At 34.4% G+C, this 19,279-nt stretch overlaps 1 protein-coding gene across 1 annotated transcript in view; it reads left to right on the top strand.

The window, feature by feature from the left end:
• The window catches only part of CNTN5 (contactin 5), a 1,623,595-nt gene that overhangs the window by 741,953 nt on the left and 862,363 nt on the right, over positions 1 to 19,279 (top strand). Inside the window, 1 exon segment of the mRNA XM_043997073.1 lies at positions 5,015 to 5,147. Coding sequence (XP_043853008.1) covers positions 5,093 to 5,147 — 55 coding nt within the window. The 5' untranslated portion in view covers positions 5,015 to 5,092.

Below are 19,279 nucleotides of genomic sequence, written 5' to 3' on the forward strand. Positions count from 1 at the left end.
CCTATCTCTCCCACTTCCAACTCATTAAAAAGAAAATAACAACAAATATCTTGTAATTAACAGTTATAGTTAAACAAAACAAATTCCCTCATTGACTTTATGTGTATGCTTATGTGTATGGGTATATGTGTTTGTGTATAAATACATAAATATATGCATGTATGTATATATGTATCTCAGGAAATTGAGATTATATCTTGTCATTAGTCCTCTGGAATCATAAATGGTCATTGCATTAATAGAGTTCTTAAAGCTTTGTTCCAGGGTCCAGCTACCTGTTTTATCCCAGTTGCACCAAATCATATGATTTTATTTATGTAAAAGTTTTCAGTTTCATGTAATAAAAAATCATTTATTTTAGCTTTGATGGTCACTTCTATCTGTCTTTGATTATAAAAATATTCCCTTAGCTATGTCCATGGAACAAAAAAAACACTGATGTGGTTCTTTTTTTGTTTTTATTTAAATAGCATACCTTTGGATATTTAAGTCACATATATGGTTGTATCTTTATTTCCTTGGCTTCCTAACCATTCTTCCTGCTCCTAATTTCTACTAAGTTGCCACCTATCCTAAATATCCCTCTCAGATTAACCTTCCCCAAATAAAATGGTACAGTATAGTTTTTTTTTAATTAAGTTTAATTGGTTTAGGACCTGCATTTGGAATAAGAAACCCAAAGGTTTTCATCCTAGCTCTGATACTCCTAATTATGACCATGGGAAAATTACTAGACTTCTTTGAGATACCCATAGTTTCCTTATCTATAAAATTAAGGTTTTGTATTATATGATTCTTTGTCCCTTCCAGCTCTAATTTCAAAGATTCTATTACCACTTTTTTTTTTTTTTTGCATTTTACACTGCTGCTACAAAATACTTCTAACTGATCTTCATTGCCTACAGGATAAAGTCTTCACATTGAAGGCCCTTCATGGTCTATACAAAACTTATTTTCCAAAATTATCTATTAGGACAGCTGATGGTGAAATGGATAAAGCTCTAGACTTGGAGACAAAGAACTGATTTTAAATCTGGTCACAAATACTAAATGTGTGACCCTAGGCAACTCTCTGAACCTTTGCCCTCCTTAGTTTCCTTAAGTTTAAAATGGAGATAATAACACCAGCATTGTCATGAGGATGGAGAGGAGATAACATCTGTAAAATCATGTAATACAGTGCCTAGAACAAATTGGGTGATATACAAATGCTTATTCCCTTCAACAAAATTTCTCCCGCAGCAATCTCTCAGCTGTTGGATCCCAAGTACTCCTTGAATTTGAATAGGCCATATAGATTTTTCTATTTGTTTTGTTTTTGTCCAACTCCTAAAATATCTTAAAGGCATAGCTTGTTTCACCTTTGTTGCCTTACACAACATCATTAGTCCTTAGTCATGACAACCTCTCTCTTCTAGAGCAGTTAAGGTATACTTGAGTCTATGCTAAATGCTATGCTTTCTTGTTGTCTTCACTAAAATATAATATACCCAAAGATGGGAACTAGGTCTTCCATGATTTGCTCTCTAAAATTCCAATCTCATAGACAGTAAGTTAATGTCAATGACAACAAAGAGAAGAGTTAAGTGTAATGGCCTCTCTTGTTTGGAAGAAGGCAATCACCAAGATTGAGTTTTTATAGACTTTGAATAAAGTTTTTATAGAGCTTTGAATAAAGTCTGGAAAAGTGGGTTGGTGGGTTGAAGATTTTCATCCAAGATGAAGATCTACACTATACATCAATTGCATGCTAAAATTTGCTTAAAGGAAAACAGTAGAATTTGAGCATTGGTCTTGGTTGTGATGGGATCTTGATTTCCATGCAGCTCCATGGACTGTCAGAGTGAAACAATGTCATCTATTTCCCAGGATCTTTTATATTTCCATTTGACAATGGAGCAGGTATCCCCTGCTCTTGACCACCAGAATCTAAGCACTTTAGTGGGCAGAAACTTTCATTTCTATCCTTGTATCCTCAGGACCCAGCACAGTGCCTTGAACTTAGGAGGGATTAATAAATACTAATTATAGAATTTCCTAAATTACAGGGGTCATTACATCATGTGATATTATAACTCATTTCCACAAACATTTATGAAGTCCCTACTAAGTGCAAAGTATTATATGGAGCATTGTGATTCATGTTTTTCTTATTCCCCTGTTACATGCCAAATACTCAGAGAGACATTAAGGATAAAAAGAAAAAAAATGTATGAAATAATTTCTCTCCATATAGTGCTTACATTCTACATATGATACATAGATAAGTATCCAAGTATAAGAATAGGAACTGGTCCTATGCCATGAGCATAGGGAACTCTCAAGTTAGGAACTCTCTCTACCAATGCAAGTTGGTACCTTCTGTGTAGCTTGTAATCAAGAGTTGCCTGGGGCGGGGGGCAGCTAGGTGGTGCAGTGGGTAGAGCACTGGTTCTGGATTCAGGAGGACCTCAGTTCAAATCTGACCTCAGACACTTAACACTTACTAGCTGTGTGACCCTGGGCAAGTCACTTAACCCCAATTACCTCACCAAAAAAAAAGTGGCCTAGGACACTGAGAAGTCACATAACTAGTAAGGTCATAGACAATACTTCAGCTCAGGTCTTCCTGGCTCAGAGTCTATCTACTACATAATACTACTTCTCAAATGCAAGGAATATAACGTGTGAATAAAAGGTAATCCAAGCAAGGAGACAGTACTAATGACTGGGAATATCATGACATCAATCAATTTGTCAAGTGTTTACTATTTGCCAGGTAATGTGCTAATTTAAAATAGGTCTTGCAAGAACCTAGGGATTCTAAGGTGTAAAGGTATGGAGGTATATTTACACACCAGGTTAAAAAATCTCAAATCAAGGTTTTATATAAAATAAAATTATTATCATTACTATTATTATTATTATTATTGTTGTTGTTATCATTATTATTACGGGGCAATGAGGGTTAAGTGACTTACCTACGGTCTCACAGCTAGTAAGTGTCAAGTGTCTGAGGTCGGATTTGAACTCAGGTTCTCCTGAATCCAGGGCTGATGCTATATCCATTGAGCCACCTAGCTGTCCCACTATTAATTATTTTTAAACTCCTGCTTACAAACAATATATCAAGTCCCTGGGCTTATCATACTGAGTCAGTGCTACCCAAAGAATCCATGGCACAATGGAAATGATAGGAGAAAATCCATTCTCTTTACCTAGAGTTATGAAGACTTAGGGGATTATGTGATGTCTTTCTTCAAACATGTAAAAGTCTGTCAAGTGGAATAGAGAAGAGATTCAGAATGTTAGAACTAAAAGAGTCTTTAGAAATGATCTAGTCTTTATGCCACTTGGCTCCAGGGGAAAGAATAATAACAATCTGGTGTAAATTAGAGGTAAGCTGACTTTAACTCAATATAAAGAACTGTCTCATAGAGCTATCTGAAAATTAAGTATGTTTCATAAAGTGGTGAGTTCTCCATTATTAGCAGTATCCAACCAGAAACTGCAAAACTAGTTGTCACTGAGGATTTATTTTCATTATCAATTAATTGAGCTAGATTTTTTCCAGATCTAGGATTCTTTAATATGTCATATAAGAATGTCTGCCCTAAGAGTTTATAGCCCATTAGAAGAAGCTTTGATGCGAACCAATATTTCATTGCTTTAAATATACAATCCTCATTTAATTCTGAGGACTTTTGTTCAAAGACTTCTATATTTATTTACATGGGGAGAGAATCTACAGTTTTCTTATGGAAGAGTAATGAAAGGGGTGTGTTTTTTAAAAGGAAATTATAAATCAATGATGACTTAATCTTAATAGCTGCCTTCTCCATTAGAGATTCTTAGCCATGAAATTAAGATGGACTCCTGTGCCCAGGGTCTAAAAGAAATTAGAGTGAGTCTAAAATGAATCAAGTCATGGATTTTTCTTATAGAATTAATAAGTAAGTTTCAAGTCACCCAGCATAGAATCCTGGCCTGCTTTAAATATGCAGCTCCAAAAGGCAGAGGGCAATGTCATCTTTTCCTATCTTTTTTGTTTAATGTCTTCAGTGACTAGATGTGAATGAAGAAGGAATTATTGTTTTAACATAGTAGGCACACTATAATTTTGTTTTAGCCCTAATCTCTTTTATCTAAGTAAATCATATCTAGATCATACCTGGAAATTCTAAACCTGTTTATCTTCATAATTTTTCTTCTATTTTAGGAATTTACTATAGAGCTTTCTTATATTTGTAGTCATTCTAGGGTTCGGCTTGTATATTATGTCTGTTTTTAATGTAGCCCTGCTGAGGGAAAAAAAAAACAGTTATACAAATGAAATAAATATTATGCTCTGCTTATTGTAAAAAGGCATGACTTTAAGACAAAAAAAGTTAAATATTCATGAAAATTCTTATTTCCCTCAGGTCTGGCCAGTGTAGGATGCTGAAAAAGATAACTCACCAAACAAGGGAACTGTATCACAACACAGATTATCACAGAACTTAAAAACAAAGGCAGTTGACATTAATAATTAATTGAGGAAAGTTCCCTGTGGAGGTTGAGATGAGCTACAGGCACAATGTGTAAAAGTGCTTGACTAACTGATCATTAGTTATGTTCTGTATCAGAGAAACAGATATTAATGTATCTGGTTCATCTACCCTAGTTTTTTCTAACCCAATCATTTGTCTAATGTATTAAGTGTGGCTCTCCCAATTCCCCATGAGAAAGGATCATCCCAAATAAGAACCTGATGCTTTTTTATTGTCTTCTAGGGAGTGATCTAAATAAATGAGATATGAAAAACTCATTTTACTATTTTCTTTGTAATTTTGGCATTATATATTTAATGCAAGAAAATGGAAACCCTACTAATTATTGCAATATTTAAACTAATTATCAGTATTTTCTTACCCCAAGCATGCTAATGTTTCATATCCTTTTGTATGTCCTTTGAATATTAGTTGGGTTTTAATTCTTTTTTTTTTTTTGGTGAGTTGTTTCTTTTATTTCTAAAACCTGTCTTCTTTCTTAATAGGCTGTACTTTAATGAAGAAACGTCAAAGCTGCTAACAATTACACAAACTGGGACTCAGGAAGACCCTAGTGACCAAGGATGGGGTCATCATGGAAACTAATTCTGTTTCTGTCAGTCACTGGGTGTCTTTCAGGTAAAAGTCTTGTCATATTTTGTGACTTTATAAGTTCAAAGTTGTAATGAGATATTAAATGTCCTGCAAAGTTACATCTATAAGTGATGATCTAAATTCATATCTTTAACCATATATATGGAAATAATAAAACTCCAGTGTTTGTAGAGCAAACTTTGCACAAAATTAAATAATGCAAGGTACTTAGGAAACAGAATGCTATAGTAATGTTAATAAAATGAGTACACACCTCATTGACTTTCATTTACAATCTAAACCATTGTTAGCCTTCACAAGACTCAGTAATATGCTTATTTATCATTTGTAACAGCTAATTACAAAATTGTCTCATTACAATGGTTAATTCTACCACTTTGAAGGAAGTGCTACTTTGACTCAACTCAAGCTATAGGAGGGCCTTCATTTAATTGTCTCATTTTTATCAGTATCAAATTATATTATTCTTGGTTTTCTGAGTTTCCTTTTTTTTCTTTTAGGTCAATCTTAATGTTTTAAATCTTGGCTCTGCAATGTTACTTTATCCTCTAGAGACATTTTATGTTGTTATGAAGTAATTTTTATAGTCTGATATAATAATATTCAGAATTATCCTCTCAGTTCCTTTTGTCTGTTTTAAATTCAGTGTCTAGAAATCAAATGTTGGTGATTATTTTCACCCTTGACACATAACATTTACGGTTTAATTAGTTACAACACAGTGTCTGTACTGTGAGTAATATTTAAGATATAAACTTGTCAAAATACTTTGGCCTCTAAAAAACACTGGGATATGTGAATAACATTAAATGTTTGTTTTTCTAAAGGCATGGTTTAAAATTTTGAATATAATATTTCTTTATTAAAGGTTGTATTTGGATATGCATGGTGACATAATATTTCTGTGAAATTCTTGAACATGTATAAAAACATATATATGGGATATATACTATCTCTTCCCCCTCTTTTCTTCTCCCTTTTTTTCTCTCCTCCTCCCCCTCTCTAACTTTCTCTCAACATATAGCTGTAGATAAATCAGAGATAGATCTGTAGGTATATAAGACTATAATATCTATACAAATATATGTATGTATACATGTATACACACATATATGCATAGGGAGAGAAGATCAAATATGTTTTTCTGTTACAGTGTTTTCTTCCACCTGATTTTTCTAACATGTTCATTTCATAGTTTAGTTATTTAAAAAAAAACCCAGCACCAAGAAAGATCTCTATTTTAGATTCAAATCATCTGCATTCCAAAGAAATAAAATTGCTTTTTAATGGATTAATTCTGAACCAGTGACAACTTTCTATGGGTACATATGGTATAAGCAGCAGGTGGTTTTTAAAATAAAACATAACTCTATTAAAAAAGGAATCTAAGTGATAATGAATGTAAATAGTTTTTAAGATGCTTAAATTATAAGTATGCTTTTCTTGAATATGGGTAACTATTACTTATATAGATGTGACTGTTCAAAAATAGTATTCAGCCAAATATTGTTGTATGAGACAGTAACATCCCTATAGATCCATTCCTATTTAAAGTTATACAGACAATCCTCAACTTGTGCTCTAAAAGTGCCTGTCAGTACTTTGCAATTAGAAACATATTTACCCATATAATTGTACTTACTTCCCCAAGATAACCCACAAAAGCCTGCCTAGTACATAATGCAGCTAGAATTCTATATGAATATTATAATCTAAAATAGAAAATGCTTGTTACTATTTTCTTTTAAATGTAATGCTACATCCATATTATGCTTTAAAGTTATCAACTGTATTATAATCAATTATATTTGTATAAAAATGTATTTAAGCATATTAACACTCTTTAAAAGAGTTTGAAGGTAGTTGTCCAATATATTTCAATGCTAGCTATTGTTTACAAATGGAAAAATGATAATGAATAAAAAATGACTTGTTCATTCTGCATACTGGTACCTGGAGAATTTTAAATAGGGAATGATGCATGACCTTTAGAGGTTGATATGTTGGTTCTTATGTCTATTTTAACTGGAAAATTCCCTGACTTTAACTTGACATACTTGTGGTGTAAAAGTACTCATTCTGCCCACCCAGGATTTGAGTTGTCTGGGAACTTTTGAGGGAGAAGGCACAGTGCTCTTGTTCAAGTGACAAAAACAGTTCCCTAGATTTTCAAATCCAACTTGTTATTTGTTTTAATATTTCTTGAGTCTCAGTATCTTCTATTCTTTCTTAGGTTCTCTCTCTCACACTCTGATGATCACTTTCTCTTGGTTTTAGAATCTCTCTCTCTCTCTCTCTCTCTCTCTCTCTCTCTCTCTCTCTCTGTGTGTGTGTGTGTGTGTGTGTGTGTGTGTGTGTGTGTTAGGGATCATCTTATTACTTCAGATGAATGTTGTCTTCTGGTAGGGTGTAGAAACTAACTCAGATTCATTCAGAGAACACTGCTGACCTAAATTGGTGCTTTCTCTTTGCTGCCTTGAGAACAGCCCTACAGTATTATTCAGGGGATCAACATGCCTCTGAGGAGCAGTCTGATATATAGTGGAATCTCATGAGCTGTCAACCTTCACCTATTGCTCCATCTCCCAAATATTTAACCATTGCAACTCAGAAATGGAGAATTCCCAACTCACTCTTATTCTTATTCTCTTGTTCCAGGAGAACCAAGATTGTCTTTCTCCCATAAAAATTGGATTATAACATAGTTGGTTAAAAATATGACTCTGGACTACCAGAGTAACCTACCAGTCAGCCAAACTCTTGTATAAGCCAAAGAAAAGGTACCTGTCAATTGAAAAATAGAAAGGAGACTGGACCTGTGATTTCAGTCTTCTAGGGGACTCCCAGGTGAGGAAAGTTTCTCTATGAAGGTATGCTAGCACTGTCTTTGCAACTTGTAATCTTAGTTAATTGCCTACAGTATTGTGATAAGTGACTTCCCTCATGTTGCACAATATGTATCAGAGGAATTAAACCCATGTCCTCCTATCTCTGAGCTCAGGTTTCTAATACACAAAGTTGCCTCTTGAAGAGAAATGTAGACATATATGCTATGAAACATGTATGACCTATCCACAAATATACAGCATCTTTTAAATAAAAAATAGGAATATACCTGACTCATCTACTGCTTCTTATGTTTTTCTCAGGTCAAAATAGGTCATATGATTTGTGATAAAATTGCCTTGATGCATTGAAAGATCAAGTTATCAAAAATAATTTTAACACCAGAAGGACCACAGATGATAATTCTATCAATTGATGAAAGATTGTTTTTTACAATTTTACCATAGTTTCTCCAATCTATGCAAGAATACTTTGTTTTTTTTTTGTTTGTTTTTGTTTTTGTTTTTTGCAGGCAACAGGGGTTAAGTGACTTGCCCAGGGTTACACAGCTAGTAAGTGTCAAGTGTCTGAGGCCGGATTTGAACTCGGGTACTCCTGAATCCAGGGCCACTGCTCTATCCACTGTGCCACCTAGCTGCCCCTAACTTTTGGTCTTTCTTAATCATATCATTCTACAGTGACAGACACTGGATCAGATTTGCTGTTCTGTGTATTTTGTTTTACATCATGTTCTACATACAGATGTATCTCACTTAAAACATTAATTAATTCCATGAAGATATGACATTATATTAAAAACCTTGCTAGGATAGTTCATTTCATGGGGCAATGTCATATATAGAAAGTTCATTTCTGAACAGCTAGACGTGGGACCATAAAGGCTTAAAATAAGGAAATATGAAAAATGAGGATAGAGATCTTGTTAGACTAGACATTATTCTTCCTTTCTCTTCACTTTCTCTCCTTTCAACTCTCTGCCTCATCAAGGAGAAAAAGTAATCATTTTCAAATTGGCTGGGATCATCACTCTACCAATAAAAAGGGTTTCTCCAGTAATAGACTAAGAATAAAGACATGATCATCAAATGACATTGTTCTGGGTATTTTTACCTGTTATTGGAATTTTTGTGTTTTATATTTTGTATTTGCATTTTCTGCCAACTACTGCTTTGAGATGGTAATGAATATCACAATGGTTACCTCTAACAGAATTTTGGTTACAAAATAAATGCAAATTCATTATAGCTGACATTTTAAGGTTTACAAAGTGCCATTAAAACATTTTTTGAAAGACATTCACACCTAAAGTAATTACTTTACCTGGAACATATAACATGTATAAGAAAGTACAGATGAGCTAAGATGGCACAAAATTATAGAATTTCTTGAATGTCAGCACAGGGTGTTGAACTTTATTTCATAGGTAATAGGGAGCCAGTTAAGAGAGATTTGGAGAGAAAAATGACATAATCCAATACATATATATTGAATATTAGGCAACATTCTGAATGACTAGCTTGAAGTGGGTAGAGAGAAGAAGTGTGAAGAGCTGGTAGCATATTATCACTATAGTCCAAAATGGTGGTTAGGGCCTGTGCTTGTACATTTGTAGTAGAAATAAAGAGGAGGGTACAGAGGAGAGTGGTGCTATGAAAACAGAATCAACAGGATTTTGTAATTCCTTTTATAGGAGACATAAGGGAGAAAAAAGAAGTCCACAATAATGTTAAAACTATAAACATAGGATTGGTAGTACCTCTGAATTCAGAAAGAGGAGCCATGGCAATGAATGAGAATACCAAAAGAGAGGGCACAGTCAGAGAACAGTAGATGGCCAGAGATAGAAGCTCAGAGTGGTAATAGTAATAACCATAGTCTGGCATAGTTTTCCAAAGTGATAAGGTAGGCTCTTTTCAAGATTTGGTATGTCTAAGGGACAATGAGTTGAACCATTGGTTTTTTTTGTGACCACATGCATACAAAATCTGAGCTAAGGAAAATTATTATGCTGGAGGTTTGATGGAATTTCTAGTACCGTGTGGAATATCTTTCTGAACCACCATTGCTGCCCTGGTAAGTTAGAATATAGAGGGAAGCAACATCTATTTGAATTAGCAATTCTATTTTTCAAATTCTAATTTAAAATTATATATATTTAATTTTATGGTTCATTAATGCTTCAGTGTATTAACTGCCTGAGCCTGAATCAATTGGATAAGCAAAACTTCACCCAAAAACTCTTAGAGAGCACTCACCTTAAGAGTTTGGAAGAAGATTCCCAACTCTCTAATCCATCCTCCAATACCTGCCAAAATAATATTTATAAGGAAATGGTCTGAACTATGTTTCTCTTTTGTTCAAAAGCTTTCTCTCACTCTCTATTCCTTATACAACAAAACATAAATTTTAAAAATAATATTTTAATTATTAATTATTTTTATTTTCTCACTAAGTCATTCCTAATTACATATACAAATTATAGCAATCATTTTTTTAGTGAGGCAATTGGGAGTTAAGTGACTTGCGCAGGGTCACACAGCTAGTAAGTGTTATGTGTCTGAGACCAGATTTGAACTCAGGTTCTCCTGAATCCAGGGCTGGTACTCTATCCACTGTGCTACCTAGCTGCCCCATAACAATCATTTTTTTAATGAGTTCCAAATTCTCTCTTCACCACTTCTCATTCTTGAGAATGCAAGCAATTTGATAAAAATAATACAAGTTGTCATGCAAAACACATTTCCATATTAGCCATGTTGCAAAAGAAAACACAATAAAAATAAAGCAATAAAAATAAAGTATAAAAAAGTATGCTTCAATCTTCACTGAAAGTTTATCAGTTCTCTCTCTTGAAATTAATATGATGTTTCATCATGGGTCCTTTGGAAATGACAGTTCATTGTTTTGATCAGAGTAGCTAAGTCTTTCTCAGTTGATCATCTTTACAGCATTGTTATTACTGTCTACAGTGTTTTCCTGGTTCTGCTTATGTCACTTTGCATAAATTCATATAAGTCTTTCCAGTTTTGCTTTTCTGAAACCATCCTCCTTATCATTTCATATAGCACATAGTATTCCATCACAATTATATACTATGACTTAGTCAGCCATTCCCTAATTAATGAGCATTTCCTCAATTTCCAATTCTTTGCCACTCCCAAAAAGAGCTACTATAAATATTTTTATACAAATAAGTTCTTTTCCCTTTCCTTTTGTCTTTTTTGGATACAGAATAAGTAGTGTTGGAATTGCTGGGTCAAATGGTATGCACAGTTTCATGGCTCCTTGAATATAGTTTCAAATTGTTCTCCAGAATGGTTAGACTAATTCACCAACAGTGAACTTCACCAACATTAGTCTCCCAGTGTTTCCATATTCTATCCAGCATTTGCCATTTTCCCTTTTTTGTCATGTTAGCTAATCTGATAAGTTTGAGGTTGTACTTCAGAGTTGCTGTAATTTGCATTTCTCTAATCAGTAGTGATTTAAAACATTTTTAATGTGACTACTGATGTTTGATTTCTTCTTCTGAAAAGTTCCTGTTCATATACTTTGACCATTTATCAACTGGGAAATGACTCTTATTTTTATAAATTTGTCTCAGTACCCTGTATATGTATGTGTATATATGTATGTATATGTGTATGTATTTTTAAAAAGGTCTTTATCAGAGGAACTTGCTGTATTTTTCTTTCAGTTTCTTGCTTTACTTCTAATTTTGTATGCATTAGGTTTTTTTTTTAATTTTTTAAAAAATAGATGCCAGTCTATATCTTTTCCTCAGGCCTGCAGTGGAATAGAGCTTTATAGCTAACAAATTTCTCTCTCTGGCCTCCCATTCACCATCAGAGTATTTCTTGCATATAGTGTGCTATGTTGTGTTTTTGCTTGGTACCTGAATCCTCACCTTAGAAGATAACTCCTTGCCCAGAGCTTCCACCCATTGTTGGTTAGTTACTCCCAAAACCTCCATTTTAAGGAAGGGCCTAAGCCAGCCATTGTCATTCTTTCATTCTGCTCTTGAATCCATTCCTGATTCTCCAGACTTCTTGATGTATTATGCCCCTATGTAGGTGTTCCTCCCCCTTTCAGCTTTTATGAGTTCTCTTTCCTTATTAGAATATTAACTTTTTGAGGACAGGATATTTTGCCGGTATTTGTACTTCTAGTGCTTAGTACAGTGCCTGGCACATTAATATTTAATAAATGTTTCTTGAGTTTAATTAATGATTTTGTTGTGTTTTACCCCACTACTTCTTAATTTTACATAAAATTTCCTCCTGGCCTTATTCTGTTTCTGGAATTCAAAGTTTATTTCTCAGTTCTGGAAAACTAGAGGAAGACCAAAAAAAGAGCAACAGTAATGGAATAAAGGAATGGCTTATGATTAAGGAAGAATGTTAAAAGTGTTACATGTGTATAATTCAGTACTTAGCACCATTTGAGTGGAAAATAATTGTACCAATGAGGTATTTTTTAAAAAATCACTGGTTTTGGTAATTTGGAATGAAAGGTGATCTTTGAAAGAGAGCAGTTTCAGTAAAGTGATGTAATTGGAAGCCAGATTTCAAGTATATGAAACAAGAGTGGGTGATGAGGAAGTAGAATATAGAAAATCCACATCATCCCTTTCTCTACATGCATACTTTTAGAAACAGTAAAATTCATGAGAGTTTAATATAAATGTAATTGGTGAGTACTTCAAGAAATTATCTAGAGCAATTTTTGTATTGTTTCAATAAAAAGTCTGTTTTCCAGAAGATAGTTTTTTATATTGTACTTATCAAAATGCATAGAGGATAAATATAACACATAATATCATACATTTACCTTGCATATAAAGCATGATACAATAGAAAAATCTTCAGCTCCAGTCAGACCACCTGGGTCTGCATCAGATTCCACATCAGTACAATGAAAGTGTTGGATCTGATGGCTTCTGGAGTTCCTTCAGTTTCTAAATCTATGTGATCATAATTACTTAACTTCAAGTTTGTGCTTTATTTTCAAATTCAACATATAGCACATCTATGCATCTCCTCTGTATCTTGAGCCTATGCTGATGACAATGACACTGACAGATTACTCCAGAAGAAAGATTATATAGGTGCCAAGTCAACATTTATTTTCCTTCTCTGCCCAGACCATAATAAAGAATGGCTATACTATACTCACTGTCAGTTTTGTGAGGGAAATTCCACTTAGTTGCTTTCTTTAGGATTTCTTTAAAATTCTGCAGATTTAAGCTGGATGTCCAAACAAAAAAACAAAATTATTTTCCCTTTTGTAACTGCTGTCCTTCATTGGCTTAAATACATTCCATTGGAAAGTGATTCTTCCCTTTGTCAAAAGGATGATACACTATTGAACAGAGAATGTCTGTCATTGATAAGCCTGTATAAATAGAATCCTTTTTCTTGGTGACAGCGTGGTAAATGGCATAGAACTTTGTCACTGCTGGTGACTGCTGCCTAAAAAGCTAGGTTAGGAAAGCAAATGAAATCTGAAATATTTTAGCAAATCGGTGTCAGAGAAGATTAACTCCAACTGGCCTATTGGTGCTGAGAAGAAATGGATTACAGTCATTCAGCAAACATTTTTTGAAATTGTACATTTGCACATTGTATCAGACTTCTAGGCAGGCATGATAACGGAGTCTATCTCAACATGGGAGCCCAGGGCAACTTTTATCAGCTGGTGCACTGGTGGGATTCGACGTGCAATTAATCAGAAGACAATTTAATTTCCCCTTGTCTGCAGGGGGGTCACCTGAATTTAGTAAGTTTTATTTGTTGTTTTTATCTTAAAGGGGAAGAAAATGTCAAAAGGTATCTATAATTGTCAGAGATTCCTGGTGTGATTTAAAATTAAACCATCAACCAGAAGAAGAAAGAGTTCAGTGTCTTAAGGGAATGGGGGTAACATGTACTTTCAGGATATTAGTGATTGCAGCAGGTGTAGTGGAGAATCTCCCAGTGAACTAATTCACAGGGTGAGATAGCTGCTCTTCTGGGCTACTCCATAACAAAACACGCACTGAGAATGGTGCATGTTTCAATTGAGATAATGACAAAAATAAAATAGTCATTTGTAATCTCTAAACAAACAGGCTTATTAATAGCACTGCTACATTTCCACAGAAAACAGATCTTTTCTGACACAGGGTCAATTGATTAGAAGGGAAATATATTTCCTTTTATTGTGGAACAGGGCCAAAGGGGACTTGTGAGATTAGATCAAGTTTGAATAGAAACTAATCCTTATGTATACACTAATTATAGGTTTTTCTTTAGAAAAGGAGGAGCCAAATTTTCAGGATACTATGGCATGACTAAACTCATGTATCCCAGATTCATCATTAGAGTACAATTTGCATATATATCTTGGGCAACTGGGGGTAGCTCAGTAATATTGATAGGTCTCAATTTATGCAGATGGACTTTGGGCCTTCCTAGGTGATATATGAAGTAAACTTAGGGAGACTTTGTTTCCAAGTCCTCCTGGATCATTCGATCTCGGGAGCAAACCTTCAAAGCTAAAACATATTTTAGAAGCCATCTAGTCCAACCCCCACTCCCAACATTTTATACATGAGGAAAGTTAGACTCAAGGCAGTTAAATGATTTGTCTGAGGTTAAACAGGTAGGGAGTAGCAGAGGTAGTATTTGACTCTAGGTCCCTTTCCTAAAAATTTCATGTTCTTTTCACTGAATCTGAGTTCAGAGACTATCATTGAAAGGAAGTCAAGGTCTCTGACAAGGCTTCCATTAGGGTGCAGGATTATTCAGCCTACATGAAAATAGTTGGTGAATCTTGGCAAAAAGAAATTGAGGAATTATTGAGTTATGGTATTGTGCTGGTTGGTTGGCTTCCTTAATGCAACCAGAGGACTAGATTTTGAGTCAGAAGATGGGTTCAAATCCCACCTTTGATGCTATTTGTGTAACCTTGGTCAAGCATCTTCCCTTCACCAGGACTCATTTTTCTCATCCCTAAAATGAGGAGGTCTGCCTTGATGACCCTTGTGTTTCTAAATCTATGAACCGATGAATCTTAGAAGACTTTCTTTGATTGGGATCTATATTAGCATGGTGTTGCTGTTCAGTTATTTCAGTCCTGTCTAACTCTTTGTGAACCCATTTGGGATTTTTGGCAAAGATACTAAAGTGATTTGCCATTTCCTTCTCTGACTCATTGTACAGAATAGGAACTGAGGCAAAGAGGGTAAAGTGACTTGTCCAGGTTCACACAGCTAGTAAGTGTCTGGGGTCTGATTTGAATTCAGGAAGATGAATTTTCCTGATTCTGAGTCTGGCACTGTGCCACCGAGCTGCCCAAATTAGGATGGGAGAGTGAAACAAAAAAATGTCTCTAGAATCAGAAGATTTGAATTCAAATCCAACCTCTGGTGTTTCTAACCTGTTTGAACCTGGACCTTTCTGGGACTTGGCTCCCTCATCCATAATACAAGGATGTTGGACTAGATATCCTTGAAGTCCTTTCCAGCTGTAATTCATTATCTCATTTGAGCCTTCCAAGAGATCACACAGCTAGTGGATATCATGTAAACCCAGGTATCCTGGCCAGTAATTCAGGATACTTGTATGATAGGAATTAGGAAGACCTATGAGTCAAAAGTTGAAATCAAGGTTTCAAGCCTGAATGACTTGAAGAATGCTGTTGCCATTGACACTAATAAGGAAGCTTGGGAAAGGAGTTATTCTGGTATAGTTTAGGAGGGAAGGGAAGAGAAAAGATAGCAGCATACATAGAAAAATTGAAACAAGAAAAAATTATTGCATAATGGAGCATATTGGGGTAGGAAACAGATTGGGATCAGAATTCATAATAAGTGAGCTTAGCTCTTGAAATTTTCAAAAATCACCTTGTTAGGGAGAAGTATCATCTATAAATCCTTGCATAAGGACTCTGGGTAAAGCATTATAGACTTCAATATGTCTTACAATGATAAGACCTTGTTGACATACTACTGTTTTTAGCTCTGTTGTCTTTGCATTGTACTGAAATTAATGGTACCTTTAAGAAGGCAAGATGGCATCATTCAGTTGCTCCAAATTCTTTTGAATGTGAGAATCCCTTTTTAATGTAAAAAAATTTGGACTACCGAGATAGTGTTGTCCCATTAGTTGTATCTGTTCTTAATGATGCCTGCATCTGTTTGTGTGTATGAACATACCTACATATGAAAGAGCAATAGTACTTTATGTGCAGATAGATCTGTGGATTCCAAAGGTTGGAAATCAATGGGTATATGGGAAAAAACTTTAGAGTGTGCCAGAATTATAATAATATTGATATAGTTCTTACAGTATGTAAGGCATATTCTTTACAACATTTCTGTGAGTTAGAAAGTATGAATAATATTATTCCCATTTTTCAGATGAGGAAATTGAGATTTGGTAAGTGTAAATGATTTCCTGGGGATTACAGCCACAGATTTAGCATTAATTGAAAGAGTTTTTCTTTGTTTTTGTGATGTCTCACATATAAAATTTCCTGTAGTCCCCTAAGTTCCCTAATGTTCTACATTCCATAGCCAGATACTCAGTAAACTTTATATTTGGGGAAATAAATGGATATATCTGACTTCTGAATGTTAGAAAAAATGTTTGAAAATATTCAGGGTAAATAAATGTTTTACAAGATTGAAGTACAAAAGCCCTTTTGCTATGCCTTATATCAATGCTGTGGTTTATTATAATTTGTTTTTAATTAAAAACATAAATGTTAGAGGATTATTGTTGGTTTTGGTGCTCATTTGAGACTTAGCATGGAGAAATTCATTTTCAGAAAATGATAAGTAAAAGAGCATAAAATAGCACTGTTTAGTTCATCCTACTGGGATATCACAAGGAAAATTGCTATAGATAAATCTTCAAAATAATAAGACATGCGCAAGCCTTCAGTCTTGTTTCTGAAATACATTTGAAAGTGATAGTTTTATTCCTCTGGCTCTTTACAACTGTGAAGGAATCTCCAAAGCATTCCACTGAAGGTACTCAATATTTTTTATTAATCATAATTGTAACTATTAGATTCATCTTATGAAACAGGGTCAATTAATTCAATCAAGGGTCAAAGAAGATGGATTTATTTCCTTACCGTACAATCCATTTTGTTTTTTGTTTTCTTCTTAGCTATTCTGTGTCTTGATCCTTAAAATTAACGAAAAAGAGTTGTTAGATTCTTTCAGTTTGATTCCCTCTTTTTGGGGGGGCAATGAGGATTAAGTGACTTGCCCAGAGTCACACAGCTAGTAAGTGTCAAGTGTCTGAAGCCAGAATTGAACTCAGGTCCTCCTGAATTGAGAGCCAGTGCTTTATCCACTGTGCCACCTAGCTGCCCCCACCACCTACCTGCCCTTGATTCACTCTTTCCTATAAAAGTGGTGGTCCCCAACACTATAGGCTTATCTACATGGATGTCCATTTGCATTCTCTCATCCCTTCCAGTGTTTCTCTGCAAAAGAGGGAATAATGAGACTCATGAGACTGTAACTTATCAATATTGCAAGCATCTTGATGACCATATCTACATGAATTGACTTATTATCTTATTTTATAAGATAATTCTCTTTTATCCCACACATCTCAGTTCAATTCATCAAACAATTATTAAGCATATGACAAATGACAGGCATGTAACTGCTGGGAGTGCATGTACAAAGATGAAATAGTCCCTATGCCATTTATCTATAAAATTGCTAACATGTATATAATGCATCAGAGTTGTCAAATCACTGTATCAATTTTATTATCTAATTTAATCTATACAACAACCCTGTGATGTAGCTATTACAAATATTCACATAATTTTACAAGTGAGGAAATTGAGATTCAAACTAATTAAGTGACTTACCTAAGGTCACACAATGAACAGGTAGAACTTGAACCAAGGTTTCAACCCATGCGACCCATGAATAATTATTATTATTTTCAGTAATAGACTATGCATATTCTAAAAGGATAAAAAGTTGTCTCTTTTAGTCCCCCAGATGATCTATTTATTATGAGCTATTTAGTATCTGAGAATAAAGCATAAACAAGTAAAAATTAATGGAATTACACAGATGAAAGAGACCTCAGAGAACATCTAAGCCAACCTACCTTTGAACAAGGATCTCTTCTATATTATACCTGACAAGTAGTCACTGAAATTGCAGTTGAAGATTTTGTCAAGAGGAACATACTTCATAATTTTTTTGTTAAATTTATTAATATGGGTTTTATACTATAATTGTTTATGGATTTCCCCATACTCAGTGAGGTCTTTTGTAACAAAGCAAAAGAATATAGTAAATAAAAAGGTGGTAATAAATACATTTAAATAAAACAATATGGTAAGTAAAACTAACAGTATAGTAACCTCATCTGAAAAGATATTCAAAATTGCAACTCTTTAGCATCCCTTCCGCTGTATTTTTTGCTTTGAATACAATTTTATTTTCTAAAATATATGTAAAAACAAATTTTAACAGCAATTTTTTAAAACTTTGTGTTCCAACTTCTCTTCCTCCCTCCATTCCCACCCCCAGCCCCAAGAACTTGAGCAATTCAAAATAAGTTATATATGAGTAGTCATGGAAAAATTCCCATATTAGCTAGTTGTGAGAGAAAACAGTTAAAAAAAAACAAAACTTCAGATTAAGGAATTGTTAAAAAGGAAAAGAAAACCAAATTTTTAAAAATGTGTTTCCATCTGTTTTCAGATACTATCAGTTATTTCTCTGCAGATGGGCTGCAATCTTCATAAGTCCTTCAGGGTTATATTGGATCATTGCCTTGCTCAAAAGAACCACATGCTTCCCAGCAGATCATCCCCCACTATTGCTGTTATTTTGTATACAGTACATTTCACTTTGCTTCAGTTCATGTAGGTCTTTCCAGGTTTTTCTGATAGTATCCCATTCATCATAACCTGTATATAGTACCTTAAGCTTGACAGAGAATTATCTTCATGAAAGGCCAGCAAAGTAGGTACCACACATTTTGCCGTTGTAATCAATCATCATAACTATTTCCCTCCATCCCACTCCCTTCCCATGGCATTTACTTTATCTTCTTTTTACCTATTTCTTCTCAGAGGTGTTTTACTTCTAACTATCCTCTCCCCCACTCTGCACTCCCTTTTTTCACCCTTCCTTCCTTATCCTACTCCCCTCCTACTTTCCTGCAGGGTTAAATAGATTACTCCTCCCAATTGGGTATGGATGCTATTCCCTCCATGAGCCCACTCCAATGAGATCAAGGTCCCTGAGCTAATTCTGTGTTCTAAATTTTTCTTCCTCC

The sequence above is a fragment of the Dromiciops gliroides genome, chromosome 3 (assembly GCF_019393635.1).
Source record: "Dromiciops gliroides isolate mDroGli1 chromosome 3, mDroGli1.pri, whole genome shotgun sequence".
In the NCBI taxonomy this organism is placed as follows: Eukaryota; Metazoa; Chordata; class Mammalia; order Microbiotheria; family Microbiotheriidae; genus Dromiciops; species Dromiciops gliroides.